The 24,185-nt window shown below is 35.2% G+C and overlaps 1 protein-coding gene across 2 annotated transcripts in view; it reads right to left on the reverse strand.

Moving 5' to 3' along the window:
- Positions 1-4,860: 4,860 nt before the first annotated feature.
- Positions 4,861-24,185, reverse strand: part of CDH10 (cadherin 10) — a 160,862-nt gene continuing 141,537 nt past the window's right edge. For both annotated transcript variants that reach the window (XM_017344663.3, XM_070056897.1), the window contains 5 exons: positions 23,722-23,858; positions 18,752-18,873; positions 14,225-14,333; positions 11,233-11,484; positions 4,861-5,905 (listed from right to left, as the gene is read on the reverse strand). In XM_017344663.3, the coding sequence (XP_017200152.2) occupies positions 5,415-5,905; positions 11,233-11,484; positions 14,225-14,333; positions 18,752-18,873; positions 23,722-23,858 (1,111 nt within the window). In that variant the 3' untranslated portion in view covers positions 4,861-5,414. The remainder of the gene's footprint in view (positions 5,906-11,232; positions 11,485-14,224; positions 14,334-18,751; positions 18,874-23,721; positions 23,859-24,185) is intronic.

Genomic DNA, 24,185 nt, shown 5'->3' on the forward strand with positions numbered 1-24,185 from the left:
ACTATAACTGAGTCATTTTTCCTTTTTAACTCCACTGAGTACTCCCAGAAGCACTTGGACAATTTTATTTAAGCTCACTCTTCCTGAAGTTGCTTCATATATACATTGGAGATAATAATAATACTTACCTCGTAAGGTCATTGTGTCGATAAATGTTTTAGTATAAATAGCCCTCCAAATAATCCAAACATATGTCATGTAAATAAATATGTTCCACCACCACCAGCATCATCATCACCACCATCATCTAATTTCTTAATCTTTATTGCTATCATAAATCAGATACTCTTAAGAATCTGTATAACTTTTCCAAGCATATATATTAAATGTGTGATTCATCATTGACATTGTATATAACTGTCTATTATTAAAATGGTGCATCGTTACATTTTAAGTGATTTGGAGAATAATTACCTTTGTGTTTGTCTTTATTTTTCTTACTATTTCATCAACATTGAAGAATGTATGATAATGAATTTGTCAAGGGACAAAGCAGATTATGTTCAGAATTCCATATTATAAGCAATGCATGGGTATTTTATTATCTGATGTAGCAAACTTAAAGACATAATAAGTTTTTCTTTAAATAACTTAAATCATTCACTTGCCAATATAAAGAAACTTGAAATTAAATTTCACTTTTCCTATTCCTGTCTCAAAAACAAAGTTTATAAAAGTACATCAAGATTGTGTTTCCTTCCATCCAGTCATCCCATGCTGTCTGCCCAGGCAATCACTTGTGGGAAGATGATGTAAGAAAGTTTCAGTATATAGCTGGCATAATTGTGCAATAGCTGCTGTCAAAAATTCCTAGGCAGAGACTGCCATCTTAAAAGGTTACTGTGACATTTCTAGAATATGCTTTTTCAAATATGAATGAAACATGCTGCCTTTTTTGTTGAGGGTGGGGAAGGCATGGAACCTGACATTTTCTGCACTGCCAAAATTAGAAAACAAAGTATTGGAATGCCAAGATTAATCAATCACCCAACGAGTATTTATGTAATACCTACTTAGGTGTCCAATGCACTGTGGGAACCTGTGCTTTATCAGGTCTTCGTATTTCACCCAATATAAGCTAAACTCAAGGAGTTACTTTCGTCTAAATTATATGAACCCTGGAAGAGGGTGTAAATTGTACCTATATTCTGGATGAGTATTTTTTTTTTTTTTTGCTCCATGTTAACAAATGGCATAATATTCTGACTACAATAAAGTTTAACTCTTCGTAGAAATAGAAGTAAGAAACTTTAATGATGTAGTTAAGTTGTTAAATAATAATGTCAAACAGATGACTTTGTAATGCCAAAGTCCTATTCTTATAAAAGTACATGAAATGTCAGCAGATTTAACTTTTTTTTAACAAAGGTGCATTGATATTAATATCACTTAGGAAATTATAATTACTTAGGAAATATTTCTTTAAGCTGTATGAGGAGTGGAAATGAAGACAAAAATGAGATAAAGGCAAATTATAATGCAATGATAGATTTTAAACACTGAAAGAATTTATTGAAAATCCTTTTGATTACAAGAGGAGAAAGGCCAAGATCATGGCCTGAGTCTTGGGCTGCCTTCTAAATATTTCACATTATGTAGGAGGTTTGCTCAGATAAATTTGGGAGTGAAATTGCTGTGCTATCCTTCCTGTGGAGTTGAAAATGTCATGTTCCACATTCAAGATAATTCCACAGCTGGAAAAAAATTTCACAATCTGCTTTCCATTTTTCTATTATGCTCTTGTCCATCTTTAACCCTTTCCTATTTTTGTCATTTAATAAGGAATATTCTATGGTGATACTTTACGCATCCTTTAGCATAGTCAACTTTATAATTAAAATAGAAAATAAAATTTAAAACCATCTTTGTCTTTACTTTTTTTTTTTATTTTTGTGAAGAATAAGCAATTTAGATATGTGTTTGGTGGGGGAATCTGTACCAAATCCTCTAGATTTGATAAGTATAAAATTTTATTGATAAGTATTAGTTATCTTTGGAATTTTTGGAGAAATCCAGAGTTATAAGTTAGGTGGTCACAAGAATTAAAATGGTAACTAAAATCCTCCTATCAATGAACAAACTAATACTGAGCTGAAGTTCAAGGTGCTGAAGTTGGATGGAGATGTTAACCCTGAAGAGAAATTTGGAAATAACCCTGTAGCCAAGGGGGTTTCAGGGATATCACTGACAAATAGAAAACAGGACACCCCCCCTTTTTTTTTTCTGTACAAAGATCATCAATCTGGTTTTTAGCGGGAGGTAGGGGGATCAATGGAATTGTAGGTATTTAGTGAGGAAAGAGAAGCTTGGAGATGGTTAACATTGGCAGTTGCACAAGTGAAATATGTAAGATGTTTAATCACAAAGATAGCACTCCACACACTGCAGTACTTTGTAGCTCTATTGCTTATTAATCCTGGTACTATTGAGATATTAGCATACTGGAAAATCTAGCATTATGACTAAAGAGAATGTCTTTGAAGTTCATGGCAAAAAAAACTGACATAGTATGACTCAATGATGGCAATGGAAATTGCAAATCAACAATAGGCAGACTAAAGCATTTACCTTGGAAGATTCTAGAGAAATAGAGAATTTAACAATAATATGAGCATATATGTATATTAGTAAAAAAGAAAACTAAGACCCCTACTAATTAGCTTTCTTAAAGAGAATTTTAGGGAACCTAATTTGGATGATATTAATGATTAATGTTATGATATTTTAATAAAAAAGATAAAACGTAAATGATAGAGCATATTAATGTCACTTTAAAATATCTAAATGAAGATAATTAAAACTTTCAGAATCCTAGTTACTAATCTAATATTAATAAAACTTGAAAATTTTAAAACTAACTTGTCACCAAATGTATACTATATTTGAATCACAAAGTATAATATGCATAAGACCTACCTTTTCTCTTTTCTGTTGTTCATTGACTTTACTTTTAATAATAACATCTAAGATATTGAGAATTTTTCCCTTCTTTGCTTCAACATAGATAATCAAACTCTTCTGATTTCTTATACTTTGTCCTTTTATTAGCCTGTCTTTGGTATACATTAATGGATTCTTAGAAAAGCGAAGTTAGTAAAACTGCAAGTTAATGTACTCAGATGCATCATTGGCCTTGTAATGTGATTGTACTTTCAACCAGACCACATGGGTCATTTTTCTTTTGGAATTAGGCGAACCAAAGCATCTGTCCTCAGAATGATGTAGACCCTGTCAGCCTGGATGTTGGAAAATATTATCATTCAAAAAGAATGAAATATTTAATTTTTCATTAAGAATACATCAATATCGCACCCTGACTTGTTCTGAAGTATGTTTTTTTATTTATTTATTTTTTGCTAATTAGAGATCACATAAATCTATGGTATTATTTAATACATACGCAGCAGGGAATGTGACTTCTAGCCCATGACCAAGGAAATGCTTCCTTTATAAATAAATCATGCTGTGGAGAAACAAGGAATTAGTGGCAGCTGGCTTTCTTGATTCTCAGGAATTTTTGATAATTAACAGCCAGTAATTTTATCTTTTAACTTTTTTTGCTATCCTTTGAATCATTCATTGACAGAAAAACAGACTTTGTTACAAATAAACATGTAATGCATTTTCTAAAACTTGACATAATTGCAATGCTATAACTTAATGGAATATTCAGCATCATTACTGTCATTACGAGGCATTTTCAGAGTCACCACAGGAGGTAAGTGTATTTTCCATTAAAGGATTATTTCTGTCTGAAATCTGTCTGAACTATTATTGCCTATAAGCCTCAATAGCACAAATATCATACAAAAATAAGAAAATGCTTTATTCTTTCAGATATTATTTTAGTGAACATGAACAAAATGGAATAACAGAATTGCTGGCGTCCTTAGCATAAGAATATAATGTTTTAAATTTCTTTGAATGATACATTTTTAAAATGTTTGTTTGTTTAATTTTATTTGAACGGCAGAGTGGTAGAGAGCAAGAATAACAAAAGCAGAGAGAAAAGGAAATATCGTCCTACCCTTGTTCACTGTCCAAAGGCCTGCAATACTGTGGGATGAGTCAGGATGAAGTTAGGAGCCAAGAACATCTTTTAGGTCTCCCACATGGGTGACAGAGACTCCCGTACCTGAAACTTCATCTGCTGACTCCCAGGGTGCACATCAACAGGAAGCTGGACTGGAAGTACGGGTAGGACTCAAGCATTCTGATAGGGAGGCAGGTGGCCCAAGTGGAGGTCTAACCTGGTGTACCACAATACCCCCCCAAGATAATGTTGAATGGTGTGGAAATAACTATTTCTTTTAAAATGAATATTTTAGGCCGGCGCCGCGGCTCAATAGGCTAATCCTCTGTCTTCAGCACTGGCACCCTGGGCACTGGTTCTGTCCCGGTTGCTCCTCTTCCAGTGTGGCCGGGGAGTGCAGTGGAGGATGGCCCAGGTCCTTGGGCCCTGCACCCGCATGGGAGACCAGGAGGGGGCACCTGGCTCCTGGCTTTGGATCTGCACAGCGCGCCGGCCCTGGCGGCCACTTGGGGAGTGAACCAAAGGAAAAAGGAGGACCCTTCTCTCTGTTTCTCTCTCTCACTAACTCTGCCTGTCAAAAAAATAAATGAATAAAAAATAAAACAATTTTTTAAAAAATAAACTGAATATTTTATATCACAATCACAGCCTAAGAAGACTCACAGGAGAAATAATTCTTACATAAATCATACTGACGTGGTTAGAAGTTTTCATATTAATTCTAGTGACTTCAGGTTCTTACTGTATTTAATGTAATATGAAGATATTTAGGTCATGAAGGACATTTTTCTTCCTAGAGGGGAATAAAAAAGAAGCTGGAGATAAAGTAGTTGTAAAAACTGGTTTATTTTTTAAAAATAAATACAAAAATATAAATATAAAACATTAGCAGATAGAATTTGATGAAATAAAATTGCACAAACGTTTTTGTATACCAGGTTGCATATCACACCTACTAACACCACATGTACTTTTTGTTTAATTTAATGTACAGAACAGGATATACCTTAAAATTTGTCTTCACCTTTGTAAAAGCATTATTTGCAAGGGCAGGGTGTGTATCTAACAGAAGCGGCTTGTTTGTGAGGTTGCTTAAGGGAAAACTATCCTGTTCATGTTTCTGAAATTATCCTTTATTTACTAAGATGGACAACACTAAATTTCCATAGCTTTGGCTCTTGGAAGTGATTAAATAAAATGTTGTATATATTCCATGAGACATCCTACAGGAAAGAATTAATGGAATTAATGAGCAAATTAAAAAGTAGATGGGAAAAAATTGTGCTGAGTGGCAGGAAAATTCTCCCGGATATCAAATATTGTGAAGTGGAGACGGTGTCCTAAAGTTCCTAGCTCGCCTGAGCGAGATGGGCTTGCTGGGTTAAGAGTCTTTGTCGCTCTCCCCGCCACCATACATTTCCGCCAGCTTATTGAACCGAGGACCCCATTCTCGGAGGTAATCATAGTTTTGGTCTCCTTCGGTAGTACCGGACTCTAAGGAACTCAGAGACTCGGCGATGGAGTCGTTGCCCTCGTAGGCGTAGGTGGCCAGCGAGTCGTAGGGCGGCGCCGTGGGGTCCAGGTCGTGCTCCTTGAGCCGCTCGTTAATGAAATCCCGCACGTCCGTGTTATCCGGGGCCGTGGGCGTCCTCCGAGGGATAAAGAGCGTCTCCGGGATGATATCCCGCCGGAGCTTCTTGTCCTCGATGGCCGCGGGATTCCTCAGGGTGCCGATGTCAAAGGCCTGCGTGTCCTCCTCGCCGCCGCCCTCGTCGTTGTAGCTCACTATGTTGTCTCTGATGTCCTCCTTGGACAGGATCAGAGGCTCCTTCTTCCGCTGCCGTTTCAGAGCTGCAAACAGCACGACGATCACTGGGAAAGACAGAAGGCACGTTAGAGGCCGTTCAAAGCGCTGTGAAGGCTCTGCCTGACAGGTTCTCAGGACGATCTGGGCGGGGTTGAGGAGGGAGGATGTGCCGGGGGTACAGCAACCATGCCTGGTGTTCAGAGGCCGCATTTACTTGCTTTTCAAGCAGTGTGGATTATTTCTCAAACACAAGAACATATTTTTCCTATTTTTAACATGTATTTAAAGATATTTACTGGTGATACAGAGGAAAGCTGTCGCGTGCATTAAATAGTGACATATTATTTAAAATAAATAAATAAATAAAAGATGTTAGGTTCGTCTTCAAGGAAGACAGTTAAGAAAGACAAAACTGGGACCAGCATTGTGGTGCAGCGGCTGAAGCCACTGCTGCCGATGCCTGCATCCCATGTGACCACCGGTTTCAGTCCAAGCTGCTCCACGCCCATGCAGCTCCCTGCTGATGTGTCTGGGAAGGCACTGGACGATGACCTCTTGGACCATGACGATAACCTCGGACCATGCCACCTGGGTGGGAGGCCTGCATGAAGTTCCAGGCTCCTGGTTTTGGCCTGGTGTAGGCTTGGCTATTGTGGCCTTTTGGGTGTGAACCAACAGAAGGAAAATCTCTCTCTTTCTCCCTTTCCCTCTCTCTCTCTGTCTCTCCCTGTTTCTCTCTGTAACTCTGGCTTATAAATAAATAAACAAACAATTTTTTTTTAAAAAAGGACAACTATTCCCCATTTTTCACAGATTTATACAATATTAAAAGGCAACATTGTCCACAAGATGTGGAAGGTCAGTTTCTCTTAAATAGCTTTGCTGATGGATTTATAAAGATTTTTTTCTTACTTTATAAAAGAGAGGCCTTAATTACTCAAAAAAATACTGGATTATTTAAACATGACATAGATTTAGAAATTTCTGAGGTTTCTATGGAAATATATACCTTTCATAGACCCTCAAAATTGTTAAATCACCTGAAAAAAAGGTATATATTCAAGTTACTCCATTGAATTTATTCCCAAATGCATTTAATGGCTGAGTGCAACTTAATCAAATATGACTAGAAGTATAAATGTATATTATTCAGAAAATTACGAATAAAAATTAGCAATAATCATAATAAGTGTAATAACACAAATGATGGGAGTAAGTATAAAATTTATCTCATTGCATTAGAGTTTACATTCTCTATTTACTATCACCAAAAAATTTCATCCTGATCCTTTAAATTGATTTGGAGAAGCAGATGTGACTTTTTTTTTTTTTTTTTGACAGGCAGAGTGGACAGTGAGAGAGAGACAGAGAGAAAGTTCTTCCTTTGCCGTTGGTTCACCCTCCAATGGCTGCCACGGCCGGCACTCTGCGGCCCACGCATGGCGCTGATCCGAAGCCAGGAGCCAGGTGCTTCTCCTGGTCTCCCATGTGGGTGCAGGGCCCAAGGACCTGGGCCACCCTCCACTGCACTCTCGGGCCATAGCAGAGAGCTGGCCTGCAAAAGGGGCAACTGGGACAGAATCCGGCACCCCGACCATGACCAGAATCCGGTGTGCCTGTGCCGTAGGCGGCCGTGAATTCATTTTGATTTAAAATATTTCTGGGTAGTTCTAGGAAGAAATACCTATATTTAATTACTTTAGAACAACCATTTAAAGTACTAGAGAATTATCTTACTATTATATCAAGGGATTGTAAGTTATGTTTTCTCTTTTTATAGACTTCCAATGCTCAACCGATTTATATTTAAGCTTATGTGAGATGGCAAATAAGGGACTTTTTTAATTCTACAAAAAAAAAAAAAAGGCTTTGGCCCACTAATAAATGTCCTTGATTTTTAAAAAATAAACTATGACAGAGATAGGAACTCATTTATTCTTGAGGCACTTGAGAAAATATGTCATTTTTATCTTGTATAATTTCATATATTCACACATCCACAAAAATGTGTGCTGAAAAGAGTTTAAAACTCAGATTGCTTATTACCTGCCAACCTGCCAAATAATTTTTACCCAGTTTTCAAAAAAGCTTCTTGTTAAACTAAAAATGAAACTTAATGAAGAATGGGATGGGAGAGGGAGTATAAGGTGGGACAGGAGTGGAGGTGGGAGGGCGGGTATGGGGGAAAGAACCACCATATTCCCAAAGTTGTACCTATGAAATTTTCATTCATTAAATAAAATCTTTTAAAAAATAAAAAATAAGCTTCTTACAATGAGAATAATGAAAATTTACTGATTGGCTCCAAATCCTAGTGCATTTCTCTACTTCTTGAAATGTCACATATAGTATTTTTTTTTTATTAAGATCAGAGGGTTAATCACAAAATTAGTTTTAGGTTAATGTAATTATAGGGTATAGCTAATTTTATTTTTAATTCAAAAGCAGTTAAAAAGCAATTTCATCTAGTTTATTAAATCAAGTATCAGTGTTTTGGGACAAGCAAATCAAATAAAAGGCTATTTAAGCTTGATTTCAAAGAAGATATAAGATTGTGAGGCCTCCATTGATTCAAAGGGAGAAAAAAGATGGAAAGCTTTAGATTCCTCTGGAAAACTATATACATAGTGACTAGGAAGGAGCCTTACTGTAAACAGTTGGAAATAATGTGTCTTGGAATATTTTGAATATTTGGAACTTTCAGCTTCATTATGTAAAAAGTGAAGAAAATAATCCTACATACTATATATTTTTAAAATGAATGAAAGGGTTTGGCAGTAATATGCTAATAAGTTTGACCAATAGTAAGATTTAATGAAACTTGCTATCATTAATATTATTGGTCATATTCTTACTGGAGACTTTTATTTTAAATATATACTTCAATGAATAATTTTTTCTATATAATTTAAAATATAGGTCCACAAAATAAATTTCTCCTATTATTTGCATTTGTAGGTTCTATTACTAGCATATTTATTAGCTTTCCTCAAAATATTTTTTTGTATTTAAGGCAAGAATTATAAAAGTTAACTTTGTCAATTCTCATATATTCTGTTAAATGAGATCAAGTTTATTATTCTTGTGATATCTGGAAAATTCTTGTCAGGCTTCACATTCCAGAAGAAGAGGATTTGTAATGTGTACTTTTAAGTTTGCACATTCTCATTTTGTGAACTACATAAAACTCTTATCTACATTTCACCATTTCATTAATTTAATGGTTTATCTTACATGGATATTTTACCTGTCAGTTATTAAAATAAAGATCTATATATATTCTATGATAAACATAGAAAATGAAATTTGTATAGATGAATTAGGTATAACAGATTATATAAACAGTGATGGAACATTTTAACCAATGTTTTATTATTGCAGATCATATAAATCATAAGATCATATTGCAGATTTGTATAAAAAACTGATCATTTGTTCAATCATGAAAAACATTGCTATCATCTATTCTTGTCAGGGTTATTTTAAAATTTGTGATGAGCACTAAGTCATTTTATTTAACTTTATTTTATAAATATGAAAAACTGGCAGTATTGAGATATGTTGGCTTGAAGTCTCTGTATACTCAGTCAAGTTTTTGAATTGCATTCTAACAAAATTGACAAATTTAACACCAGGCTCATTGAGATATGCTAATGTCCAATTTTCAGAGATAGGGCTTGAGATTTATTATGTTCCTCCAATTCTTTTAGCTCCTAGCATTCTGAATAGGCATTTGGCAAATGACCCAGAAAGAAACTGCCACAGAGGCTATTACCGTGCCACTCAGGAAAACATAACAGACCAGCAATAATGTAAATTTGGTCCTACCACTGCTGCTTCTTCCTTCATTTGTTCATGGGACCTAGGCTTCAAAGAAGGTTAAATCCCATCAGAACATTCAGCATGATCAGAAAAAATTCTGTCTCAACATTGTCTGCTCCTACAGAAGTCATTCTGCATTTATTTCTTTATTTTTAAAGCTTTATTTACTGATTTGAAAGAGTTACTGAGAGAGAAAGGGAGAGGAAATGGAGAGGGAGAGGTAGAGAGAGAGAGAGAGAGAGAGAGAGAGAGAACCATCCATCAGATGGTTCGCTCCCCAAATGGCCAAAATGGCCAGGGATGGGCCAGGCCGAAGCAAGAGACAGAAGCTACATCTGGGTCTCCCATGTGGGTGCAGGGGCCTGAGAACTTGGGTCGTCTTCTGCTGATTCCCTAGTCACATTAGCAGGGAGCACTGCATCAGAAGTGGAGCAGCTGAAACTTGAACGGGTCCCATAGGGATGCTGGCCCTGCAGGTGGACGCTTGACCTGCTGTGCCACAGCTCCGGCCCTGCATTCATTTCTTAACTGTTCCACTGTTCATTTAAAATTTTGCCATAAAAGATAGTTGTATGTTTTTAATTCAATTTATTTCTAAATGAATTTTAGGCTGCACTAGGGAAGATCTCGCTATTACTATTTTTACTACTGCTGCTGCTGCTAGAAATTTTTTTTATATATCCTTATGTGTTCTGATCAGGTAGACATTTTATTTTTTTAAAGATTTATTTTATTTATTTGAAAGACAGATTTACAGAGAGAGGCAGAGGCAGAGAGAGAGAGAGAGAGAGAGAGAGAGAGGTGTCCTCCATCCACTGGTTCACTCCCCAGATGGCCACAACGGCCAGAGCTGCACTGATCTGAAGCCAGGAGCCAGAAGTTTCCTCCGGGTCTCCCACATGGGTTCAGGGGCCCCAAGGACTTGGGCCATCCTCCACTGCTTTCTCAAGCCATAGCAGGGAGCTGGATCAGAAGAGGAGCAGCCAGGACTAGCACTGACACCCACGTGGGATGCCAGTGCCTCAGGCCAGGGCTTTAACCAGCTGCACCACAGTGCCGGCCCCAGGTAAGATATTTTAGTAAATAATATTTCATGGCTGTTTCATGTCTGTCTTAAAACTTGTGGTTAAGTTAGGTGGAGATATTTTAATAGCAATCTTTCCTTTAATTTCCTTGTAATTTGTATTTATTTATTTGTTTGTTTGGAGAGACAATGGTATCTTCTAAATGATGGTCTACTCTTCAAAAGCCCCCAGTAGCCAGCTTGGACCAGGCCAAGCAGGAGCTGTTAAGTCAGCCTTAGTCTCCCATATAGAAAAGAGAGAGAGAGAGAGAGAAAGAGAGAGAGAGAGAGAGAGAGTCTTCCATCACCTGCTGCTGCCTGGAAGCTGGAACTGGAGGCAGAGGTAGGTCTCAAATTCAGCTGCAAAGTTATCAGATAGAAAGTATCCCAAAGGGCATCTTAGTCACAGAGCCAAACGCCTTCCCCTATTAAGCAAACTTACTTATTTAAAATCATACTAAAACATGCAGTCTAGAAGATGATTCCTTTTTCTTCCAAGCGTCTTACCAAGAAGAATAATGATGCAGAGGAGAATGGCGATCAAAGCCCCGGTGCTGAGGCCGGCAGGCAGGAGCAGGGCCTCGGCGCTGCAGGACTGCATGTTCCCTTGGCTATCGCAGGCACACACTCTAATGGTCAGTGTGCCTGTGCTGCTCTGGATGGGGTAATCATTGTCTGATATCACCACAGGCAAGAGATAGGTACTGATTTCATGTCTATTGAATCCATTTTTCCTCGTTAAAATTCTGGCAGTATTATCTAAAATAAAAAAATATTACAATGGTTTGGGACAATAAATTTGTTTCATCCTATTAACCATAGCTTGACATAGACATAAAATATTTTATATAAGATTGTTATAGATTTTCCTATAAAAAAGTATACAATGCAATGAAAATGTAGATAAATTAGCTTGAAGAGACTCATACAATGAGTTGATATTTTTTGAGTTTTCAGGTAATTTCTAAATGATGACATTTCATAAATGAATCATTCAAAATTTTGAATTTAAAAATTTAAGACATAAAATTATACATATTTATAGAGTACTATGTGATATTTCTTTACATGTATACTTTGTCTGATATCCAATCAGGTTAAATATATTTATCCTTTCAGTCATCAGGTCTACATGTATAGATAATAACATTTTGTTTTTCAGACAATATATTTCCACACCAGGAAACACACATACAATAGACATTAGTCCAATACTTACGAGAAAATAAGCTTGGAAAGATTTAAGTATAGTATTTTTTAAAACCCAGAATGTAGTCAAAAACATTCAAGATTTCCAATATATGATGAATAATAAGCAATTTAATTATCAAAGTATGTGTATAACTCAAAGATTTTAGAGATGTGGAATACCTAACAAAATCCTAACAATTTAGTAAAATGTAACCTCCAGTAGTCTCACACTTTGCTACCAAGTGTTTACTTGATAAACCACTTAGAATGTTTACATGTGGGTTGTAGGATAGAAACCTTCTTCTAGTGCAATGGAACCAATATTTTATAAAAAAGGCAATGGTTGATTATTTCTTATCACCCTTGTTTATTCAGTGAAATCAGTCTTATGTGGCCCTTCCCACAAAGATTTTTGAAATGCTAATGGGAGAAATATACCGAAGGGAATCAGTTAACTGCTGAACTGAAAAACAAGATAGGAAAAAAGTGAAAATATCTTAAGGGCAAGATGGTTGAACATAAACCAATAATCTTGCAAAATATTAGTGAGGCATTAACCACATCAAGTAACCATGTAAGCTAGGAAACTATATTAGCAAAATAGCAAATACACATAAGTACATTTTAAAAATGGCACAATCTGGATATTTTGAAATTTCAACATAACTTCCAAGAATTATTATTACAGAAACCTTCCATTTTCAACCCTATAATGAGATAAGAAGTGAAGACATATAGGTATTTCTTAGAATCTTCTTGCCTTTTTTTATTTAACAGACTTCTGAACTATAGCTTACTTATAATAGTTTTGAAATATTGAGGAATCAAATGCAGTTTCACCATAAATTGACAGCTCTATTTCAAAATATTTATTGAACATTTAAAAAGAGCAGCAAATGATAATGCTTTTTATCTATAAGTTACTGAAAAGTGTGAAAAATAATGAAAAGCTCCTGTATAGGAGTATCCCAGACACAATGAATTAATTTCTAAAAAGTAAAGTTGTAATAAAATTAGATATTTGAGATGAGTGTGTAGATAAACACCATGTTATTTTCTCAAGCAAAGTTAATATTAATATGAGTTTTATATCTTGGAATCTTCTAAAATTCAGTATAACAGATAGCAGTAAATTTTTGTGGAAACAAGCAAAATATTCCATGGGACTTTAAAGATGTGTTATTTAATGACACAGTTTTACCTGAATATGAGTTGACCTCTTGCTTTTCAGTATAGAAAAATGTTAAAATTTGTCAAACCTTAATGAAGATTAGCCTTGAGTAGATTCCCTAGTAACTTTGAAATTCCTTGCTGAGACAATACTATTTCAAGTTTCTATCACTTTTTCCCATGTAGCTTATTGGGATTCAGTGTTCATGTTCACAAGAACAGAAAACATATTGAAATACAGCTAGAGGGAGGTATTGTTCCTTCAGTAATTTCAATTCAATATTGTCAGTTCAGTACCAAGGACAGTTTCAGTCAGCCCTCTCAATTTAGTAAGCCAAATTCAACAAATTAAAGCTCAAAGTTATTTTAAAACCTGAAATCAGAATTAATTCGACTTTTTTCTATTTTATGTAAAATTATGAGTTGATTTTTACATTCATTAATATTATAAAGGACCAAAGCCAGAGAAAACATAGATATTTCAGAAATTTTTACATATTTACATAATATTAATCCCAATGATATATTATTTACCAAGTAAGAGAGATGTTCAACTTCTTAAAAATTGTAACTGCTTATATATCTTTTTTCTAAAATGTTTTTCTGTATTTTATGACACTACAAGAAACAATTTTATAGACAATATAAAATTCATATATTATAGAGAAAAAGAATATAACTTATCTTCGCAATAATAATTTTGCACCAAATCTCCCCACAGGCTAATGTAACTATTTCTCAACTTTCTGTCTCTTTCTCAGTGCCTCTGATTCTTTGGTGAACCTGCTGCTCCTAAATCTCATCAAAGTTTTCATAAAAATCTCACCAAGTCATTCATTTCTCTGCTCATGTGTCCAATCTATTGTTAAAAGACCTGATTTCCTGCCTTTCTATTTTTTCAAGGTTCAACGTCTTCTTTAGTATTAAAAAGAGACTTCTTTCACAAATTTTATTATTTTAAATTATTAAATTGAATACTTTAAAATAAAATGCTATATTAAAGCATTAAATACCTAATGAAAACTAACCTTGTAACTCACAAAAATAAATTGATACATTGCATGTATTATAGTGGCTACATTATGGGAAATTTCCAGTAAAGTCATTGAAATATTAATAAATAAGTTCTAAAATTTACCTTCATTATCCTGTACTGTGAAGTTTGGATTGACAGCAGCTAAACTGAAGAAAAATTTCTGTCCACCCAAAGGATCATCTTTGTCTACTGCACTTATAGTCTGTATTAGCTGCAGAAAAGAGAAAAATATGTATTCATCAAATTTCAAATGTAATCTCTATAACATATAATTTTGACATCATAATTTCTGTCTAGAATTTTTAGGAAGACGATATATTTTTATGACCTTTTGAAGAGGGAAATTTTCTGTTTTTTTTTTTTTAACTTAAGACATAACTTGTCTTCTGGTGTCGACATTATTCATATCTAGAATTTTCCTTTAAATCTAGTTTTTGCATTTCCAACTACACAAATGACAATACTAATTTTTGTAAATGTGCCATAAAGAGTTATAATAGAAATTAGAAGTTGGCAAAAAGGAAATGAAACTAGTTCCCCTGGCCCTCTACCTAATCTATTTCATTTCAACTGGAGAAAAATTCACTTTTATCCATTTCCACTAAAAGATTTTGCCACAATTAGGAAACATATGATAAAAATTGAGTAACATCTGCACTCATTTTGAGGATATGAAAATGAAACAAAGATAAGTCTTTTTTACTTTACCTCTTCATCAAAAATATAACTGATTGATATTTGCTCTTGGCTTTTGCAATCTATCTTTAACTGTAAGGGTGGTTCAGTGATCATTCTCTTAAAGTGTAGAACAATGAATGAATTTTAAGATATTTAAAGGATGGAAAAACATGTCATTAAGATGTAATGTTTTAGCTTCTTCATGGGAGGATTCAGAGTTTGTGTTGATGATTAAAATATCCTTTGTTTTGGTAAAATACACCTTTATCAGTTGTTCAGAAAGTGTCTAAAGATTTTTCTACAGGGAATATGGGATGGGATATTTTTGGTTTGATGAGGGCTTGATTGCTATTTGGTTCAATATATATAATCAGTTAGTATTTGGGTTAAATTGGTTAGATATCATTAGTGGATAAATATAAGCAGCATCCCTCCCTACGAAGACTCCTTTGAAAAATCTATGAAATTAAAATATTATTTCCTTCCTAAACACTTAAAATTATTTTTTAAAGATTTCTTTCTTTCTTTGAAGTCAGAGTGACAGAGATATCAGAGAGAGAGAGAGAGATTCTTTAGTTCACTCCCCAGATAGCCACAGTGGCTGGGACTGACCCAGGCTGAAGCCAGGAGCCGGGAATTCCATCTGGGTCTCCCACATTGGTGGTAGGGGACCAAGTATCTGAGCAATTTCCCACTGCTTTCCCAGTTTCATTAGCAGGAAGAGCAGAGTAGACAGGACTCTGATAAAGCATGCCAGAGACACAGACCTAAGATTAAAATTATTAAATATATTTTATTGCCTGAAGGAGAAGACATGAGTGAGGTATAATGGAAGAGTAGAAACACAAGTACGCAAGTCTTCTTTCTTGTTTCTGGGTCTCCTGTCCCTCTGAAATAAAAAAGGTTTGCAGTCAAGTAGCCTAGTTCAGCCACAGGTGAGGACTATTCATACTATGTCTTTGCAGGTTGCAAAATTTCCAAAGAGGAAAGTCTTTGGCTTAAGCTTAGGTCAGGGAACAGGAACTAGCAGGGAACAGAAAGGAGGAGGGAATGCAAATTACTTTTATTTCTATCTTCTTATGACATCAACTCACCAAATAAATGGAATTATTCCTTATGCTTTGTTGTAAGAGCTACTTAAAAAACATTTTTTTGAAGGAGTGTTAGGTGGATTGAAATACTCCATAAATCACACCCAGAAGTCCTAACATGCTTCTACTTTCCTAGTCAGAGTGGAGACCAAGCTAACAAATGAATTTCAGGAAAGTCCAGTGAAGTTTATCCAAATAAATGCTTTAATTATGTTAGCTATGTAGGATGCCATAACTGAGAATTCCGTCAGTTAATATATAAATGTTTTTAAGCAAAAATAATTTTCAGCCAACAAGACCAGAGTCATATCTAACAAACTGGTTTTATTAAAAATAACTTGTAGGGCCGGAGCCGTGGCTCACTTTGTTAATCCTCTGCCTGCAGCACCGGCATCCCATATGGGAGCCAGGTTCTAATCCTGGTTGCTCCTCTTCTACTCCAGCTCTCTGCTGTGGCCCGGGAAGGCAGTGGAGGGTGGCCCAAGTACTTAGGCCCCTGCAGCCGTGTGGGAGACCAGGAAGAAGCACCTGGCTCCTGGCTTTGGATCGGCGCAGCGCCTGCTGTAGCAGCCATTTGGGGAGTGAACCAGAGGAAGGAAGACCTTTCTCTCTGTCTCTCTCTCACTGTCTATATCTCTACCTGTCAAATAAAAAATAATAACTTCTATATGAGGCTGTTAATATGCAATCAATTATACAAGAATTATTAATCATGTTCTTCTTACCAAGTTGATCAAGATAGGCTGTTAATTTTATAAAACGCATCTTTCATTTTATCATTTTCCTTAAATATTCTAGCTACTTTTTAAATGTCCAGAAAGTATGGAGGCCTTACTGAACCTGCTATAGTTTTCAAAAAAAAAAAAAGAAGGGTGTCCTATGAAGCAACCAGTTGAGGCCAATGTTGCCGCAGTTGGTGAATTCAACACAGCAGTTAGAGTAAGCAGAGTTAGAACAGTGGGCAGGCAGGACGACCAGGGACTGACTGCTACCACAGTGCACACTATAATCAAACACGTATACTTGTAAATGGCAGGCATTTCTTGGTGTTAGGTTTTCCCACAGTCCAACCGGTTTCCCCAGTCAAGTGAGCTGCATTTCTAGGCCGAACTGGAGTGCCTGCACTGCCCTTAACTTACAGACTTTCTCAGTCCACCACGTACCCTGGAAAGAACCCCTCACAAAAGGGAATAGGAAACTAGGAAGATTTTTTAAAATTTTTTAAATGTTGAATACATTTACTAATCATTACCAATAACAATCATTATATTATTATAATTATATATATAATATATATATATTATATATAATTAATATATATAATAATATAATGATTATTATTGGTAATGATTTATAAATCATTATTGGTAATGAAAGTGTATCTTTTGAAAATCAAATAGAATAACCATAGAGGAAGCGATGCATGCAGTATTAGCAAAGTGGGTAATTTATCTCTAAAAAACCCTCAACCTATACGATACTGAGCCTGCCAGGGAGAGGACTATTTGCAGTAGTGGTTTTAGGGCAAGCACTCTTTCATTAAGAAGTAAGTTGGAAGCAGCTAAGTCATTTAAATATTCCAAATTAAGCATTTCTGTAACATTTTCAAGTTAGAAAAATGAATCCAATTGCAGCAGTTTTACCATTTCAAACAATAGACAGACAATTGAATTCTTGCTGGAATCTTTTAAAGGAAGAATTTGAGATATTCCATAATACAATTTACATAAAAATGTAACAATGACATTGATTTTTATAAAGAACACCAAGTGATGTCAAAACACAATACAGTTTCATGATGGCTTTTCTTTCTTTAATAAAACACATTTGATTCCCAATTATTATTTATAACATGCAGCTTCCTTCTGTGAAGATAGCACTCAAGCCAATTAAGAGCATTTCTTTCAGACATATAAGCTGAAGCTTTTCAAACAACAAAATGAGTCCATTGAGGAAAAGACTTAAAGAATTATAAACAAAGTTGATGTAGGAAGAATGTTTTAAAGAACTAAATCATTAAGCACTTTCTGAATTGCTGTAATGATGAAATGCAATGTAGAAGTCCAAAGAGCAAATTCTAGTGCCATGCTTCAAAATTGTATTTTCGTTTATCTGAACATTTGCTAAATGTTTTGTTGAAGCCATACATTTGCTTCCAGGTATCCCCCAGATTTAATTTCCCTTATCTTTAACAATTATTAATATTAACCTAGTGTCACAGCAGGGATTCAGTAACTTGTTTTTGTTTTCTTAAAGTTTTAAAGTTATGTTTCGTATTCCTCAACTCTCACAGCAATGATAAAATCTTATCTTTGCAGTAGGACTTTTAAAGGAAATATGAAATCTGGCATTTAGCTATTTAATATATTGTCAATTTAAAAAAAAATAAGGCAGGCTGATGCCTCGGCTCACTAGGCTAATCCTCAGCCTGCAGCATCGACACCCCCGGGGTTCTAGTCCCAGTCTGGGTGCCAGATTCTGTCAGATTCTGTCCCGGTTGCTCCTCTTCCAGGCCAGCTCTCTGCTGTGGCCCGGGAAGGCAGTAGAGGATGGCCCAAGTGCTTGGGCCCTGCACCCTCATGGACACCCGGAGGAAACATCTAGCTCCTGGCTTCGGATCAGCGCAGAGCCGACCGTAGCGGCCATTTGGGGAGTGAACCAGTGGAAGGAAGACCTTTCTCTCTGTCTCTCTTTCTCACTGTCTAACTCTGCCTGGCAAAAAAATAAAAATAAAATAAGTCAAGGTTTTTAAAGTTATTGTATTATTGAGACTACATATGACATTCCTCTCAGGAATATGAAAAGGAAATATTTAACACACTGATAAAGTCTTCTCATTTTCAATACAGGTGATACTCACCTGCCCGGGTCTGGCATTTTCACATACAAAAGTGTCATAAAACACAGCAAACTGTGGGGCATTGTCATTGACATCTAAAATTCTCACAAAAACAGCCACACGAGTCATTTCTTTGGGATTATCTAAGAAAAGAAGAAAAAAAATTTGTTGACAAATACATTTGCACACCAGATTTAATTTATATAGGCATCTTGTAGATATTAAGTGCTGACATACAATAAGCACTGCATTCATTCAACTAACATAATGAGCAAATGCAATAAAGAAAATTACTACAGAGCCTAATTAAGTAGTCATGAATTCATTTGTTATTAGACGCAAGGGTACCATTATGATTCTGGAAAATCTTTTTAAGAGCACAACACAGTTTAATTGAGTTTGTATTATATTTGTGTCCTTAATGTCCAAATACACGAAATAGGAAAATTTATTTATTAAATTCTTGTTATTCATCACTATGTCATTGACTGTGTATTATTTTGGATAAAACAAACATTTTAAATAAATTTCTAACTTACTCACTAGCTCCTAAGTGATAGTAGCTGTATTAAAACCTACTCCACTGTCTACTTCTATCACTAAAACATATTCCAACAACTACTCTGAATTTGCCTTTCAGAAATTATTACAAAATGGGGCTGGTGGTTCCTCTTCTGGCTACTCCACTTCTGAGGTCCCTGCTAATGGCCTGTGAAAAGGAGCCGAGGATGGCTCCAGTAGTTTGAGCTTCTCCCACCGACCTGAGACTCCCTAATGAAGCTCCTGACACTTGGCTTTGGCATGGCTCAACAATGGCCATGGAAGACATCTGGGGAGTGAACCAGGGAATGAGAGATCTCTCTGCCTCTTCCTCTCTCTCTCTGACTCTGATGTCTATGTAACTGACTTTCAAATAAACAAATAAATCTTAAATTAAGAAAATATTGGACACATGGCTACTAGCTTCACAAATTTTTTGAAAATACAGTGAAATGAAAGTGTGAATACTATTAATATAGCCATTACTGGTAATATTTCAAGAATACAAGATCAATTTTGCATAAAACTTTCTTATTTCCAAATTAGCATAACAAACACTATAATTATTTTTGTTACAAATGCTAAAGTTAAAAGCATGAAAATTTTCACATGAAATATGCCTTTAAAATACTTTTGAATTGTAACTTTAAAATATAAAGATCTCTTTCTTTAGCTTAGCTTTTTAAATAACCCGGCATTTATCATAATTGCATTTTTCTCAATTATGTTTTTTCTGGACCTTCTACTGATATCTGAGGGTATTTTGACATTTCAAACTCAGTTTATATTCATCAACCTCCATGATATTAATATCTCAGTCTTTGCACATGGTTAAACTTCTGTGTGAACTTTGGCAATGTCAAGCTTAAGGGCAATATAAAAGGAGAAAGGAGATAATTAGCTAAAAACAAAACAAGACAAAAAATAGAGGAGCTGAGAGGCATCAGCAGCCTAATTAAATGGATTCTACCAATGTGGGTTAAGGGTAGTAACATTAACCTTTGTGAAATTTATCTGAATTTTAAATTTTCCCTAATTTTCTGATACAAATTAAAACATACCATCATATACAAATAAGGAATGTATCACTTTGCAAAATAATTTATTCTCCCCCTTTTGTCCATGTAATTGTACTGTTACTGAAGTAATTAAGTCAGTATTTTAAAAAATAATATGTAACAACTGATTACCCAACAGGGACATTTACAAGAGTGAAGCAGTACAAAGGAAGGCAGAGAGCACTTTAAATCCATTTCAAATGTATTTGTCTTGAAAGAGGAAATTTAAGTATCTTCAACACATCTGAAGCTCTACTTCAGTGTTCTTAATTCCCATGTACGCAATTGTCGGGATCATATTTCCTAGTTGCTAATAAAATGTTGTATATTGTCCCCTTCCTACTATGTCATGGCAGTAAGCATTCAAGCCTGGATTCCAACTGTGTTGCTTTCATTCTCTAATTTAACAATTTTTGAGTGTGTGACTGGTGAATTTACAGCACCTCAACAATATGTACCAAAGTAGGATCTCCAGTCTCACAGAGTTATTTTGGGGAATTAGTTAATTTGTAATTTGATGTTTTTATTAAAGTGTAAGTTTAGTGATCAGTATGTATCATAATGAAATATACTGGTTGTAAACATAATTATCTCTATTGTGACTGTCATATCTTTTAGACTTCCATAAGAACTTATATGTCATCTTCCCTATACAATCATTCATGCAATAAAAATATATTTTTGAATGAATAGGATCTTTATTTATTTTAAAATTGCTTTATTCTTTTCCAATTTTTAATTTTCATTTTTCAAAGACTGCATGTGTTTTGTGGATACAATTCTAGAACAAAAGTATATTCCCCAACTCCCTCTCATCCTCCCTCCCCCTCCTATATTAACCAGCTTTACTCTAATTGATTTGTGTTTGAAGATGGGTGTATTTGGAGAGAAGTCCAAAGAGGAGGAAAACAAGAGAAAAACGCTGTTCAATTATTTTCCTACCTCTCCTGTTTCTAGACAGTTTTCAATACACAAAGGTATGGTGTTTATCTACAAATGGATCTTCCACTACCTAATTACTTGTTGCTGTGGAGAAGGGTGGGAATATAAGTTTCCTCCATATTATACAAAATAGTCTTCAACCTTCCTATATAGTGGATAGACACAAGCACAATATTTTAATCTATTATCTCAACATAAAAATAACTCTTGTTAATAGTGATTCACTTTTTAACTATGCCACATTAGCCAGAAGAGACAGAAAAGTTTCATATCTAAGAAAATGGCATTGTCAACATCTTCCCTAACGCAATATACAGATTCTCCAGCCTCTTTTCAAATAACTCAAAGCTCCTCAAGTCAAAAGCTAAATTCACAGCAATGCTTATGCTTTGTAAAGCACCAGGCCTGGAGTCACCTATACAAAACACAGCGCTTATACTAATCTTTTTAGCTGGCAGACGATGCAGCTTAGGTATAAATAAGAGTATAACACATTCCAAGGAAAAATAATCCTGAATAGCAGCTGGCATGCATTTTGCAGCTGAATCTCCCTTGGAGGACTTCAGAAAATCCATAGAGTAGAAAAATATGGCAACAATAAAGAGCCTTGAAATGTATGTCCTAAGGTGAGGCCATTCCTATGCAATACACGCTTGTCCATACCTCCAAAAAAAGGAAACCTTAAAGCATTGTTTAGAAATCCCAGGCTTTGAAGGAAATGATTTTTCTACCTTCTTAGGGTGAGAATTTCCACTAAATAAAGACAATGGAGCCCTGTAGTTATACACTTTGCTCTGCTGTCCTCAGAATATATCACAATGATTGTAGCTAAACTTTCTTATGTGGTTTGACAATTTGGTTTTTATAAAAATGTGCTCTAAATTGCTAGATTTATTATTAAATCATTGATTATGATTCATCTTAGATTTTTTATTCTCCAACTGGCAGTGAAAATATTTTAGAGAAGAAACAGTGATAACTTCACTTTCATAGTATATAAATTTTACTTTTTTAGTATAAAGAACTGTATTATCTGCAGAAGTCTTTGCCATGTGATGCAATACGTTGCTGTGTAATGTAGAATTAAGCAGTTAGAGCCTGGAAACACATGGGTAGGAAGCACATTTGTACTTGATTCTGCCCTGCACATGGCTTAATGTGTGACACATTTACCTTAAACTAGTGCTTAAAGTCTAATAAAAACAATCCCCTGCAAGAGGTTTCTCTCTTACTCTCATTGCATTTAGTACCCAGAACAACATAATGGGGACCTGCCTGCTTGTGGTGTGGCAGGTAGGCATTCCCGAGGGCAGTTGTTCCATTGATTGATTCCATTTAAATGCAAAAAAAAAAAAAAAAAAAAAAAAAAAAGGTTTAGTTCTTAAGATGAAGAAGTAATTGGCTTAGCTTTTTACAGAATCGTAATTATTTCAGCTAGCTTTAGAAGTTAAATTTCTCAAAGTATCTGAAATAGAAAATTTGTTTTTTAGCTCATTGAGCTTGAATGAGGACCTTGAATCGGGTAGGGAGCACAAACAATGAGGATTCTGGAGTGGTCAGACTGGGTCCTGCTGGCATACCTAACCATGGGGATACAGAGACAGGTACATAAAGGAAAGTTTTCCTGAAACGAAAAATCTGTGAATCTCTCAGTTAGTCCTAAAAGGCACAGCCATGTATATGTCACTATGTGAAAACTGGATCATTTGAGGCCAATCTGTATTTCAGAGCCAGATTTAAAGAGAAAGCTCAATGTATTACCTCATCTTGAAGCATAGAGTTCATTGTTGAGGATCTGCCTAGCCTGATGTGATGCATCTAGAACACTTGGTGAACCAACCCCAGTTCTTTACCTTCCAAGGCCTGGGATGAGTACTTCAAAAAGCTTTTCCTCAACACCTGTTTGTGGATTCAGCTTAATGTTTCAGCTCTGGAATTTCTGGGCTTACTTTTATATCATGATTCACACTCAGTATGGGGATCAGAAACCATGAAAAGTTTGTATATGTGTGGGCATGTGACTTGAGCAGTTGTACAGGGCCTCAATCCTGAAGGGACCCACTTAATTTAATTCTGTGATCTTCTCATCTTAATCTCCTCAGTAATTTTTTAAGAACCTGATATTTTCATTTATGTAGCCAGTTTGTGAGCAAGAACTTTTGCTTCTCCTAGAATACTTATAGCTCTACTTCCATGAATAACTAAAAGAAATAATGGTAAAACCTATAGCTCTGGAGAAGTTACTTAAAAATTTAAAATGATAATTTGTATATACAATGAGCAGGTACATGAAGCATATTTAATGAAATAAATTTAATGAGCAATAAATCATGACATATATTTAACATGTTATAAAATCTTTAAATATATGTTGAGAAAGAGAAAAATGATATATGTACAAGAAATATAAACATGAACACATATAAATTATATGAATAAAGTTGATCTTACTGATTTCAGCAGCTATAACAGTAAGATTGTGCCACTGAGATAGTTCACGGTCAAGTGGTTTTGATGTATAAAGGGATCCATTTCCAGAATGTATGTTAAAGATCCTGTCAAGGTCAGTATGGCGATCCAAGGAGAATCTGAGCATAGAGGGCAAAGAAAAAAACACGGCAGTATTATGGATGGTTTGCAGGAGGAAATGATGAGGTACAAAGACACACATATCACTAGTACTTACAGGAAAGAAAGTAATACTGTTCTAGAATGTAGGCTGTTTCATTGATTTGTCAGATACACACACACATCCTCTCTAAAGTGTGAATAGGCACTTTGTCTTGCGTTCAAATGCTAGTCTTCTGAATGCTGTGGTATCTAAATAATTATCTATTACCCTACACAGTCAACTAATTTTGATGTATTTGCCCACAAAATGGTTTGTACTACAGGAGATTACATTACCAATTGAC

This window comes from Oryctolagus cuniculus, chromosome 14 (assembly GCF_964237555.1).
Source record: "Oryctolagus cuniculus chromosome 14, mOryCun1.1, whole genome shotgun sequence".
Lineage (NCBI taxonomy): Eukaryota > Metazoa > Chordata > Mammalia > Lagomorpha > Leporidae > Oryctolagus > Oryctolagus cuniculus.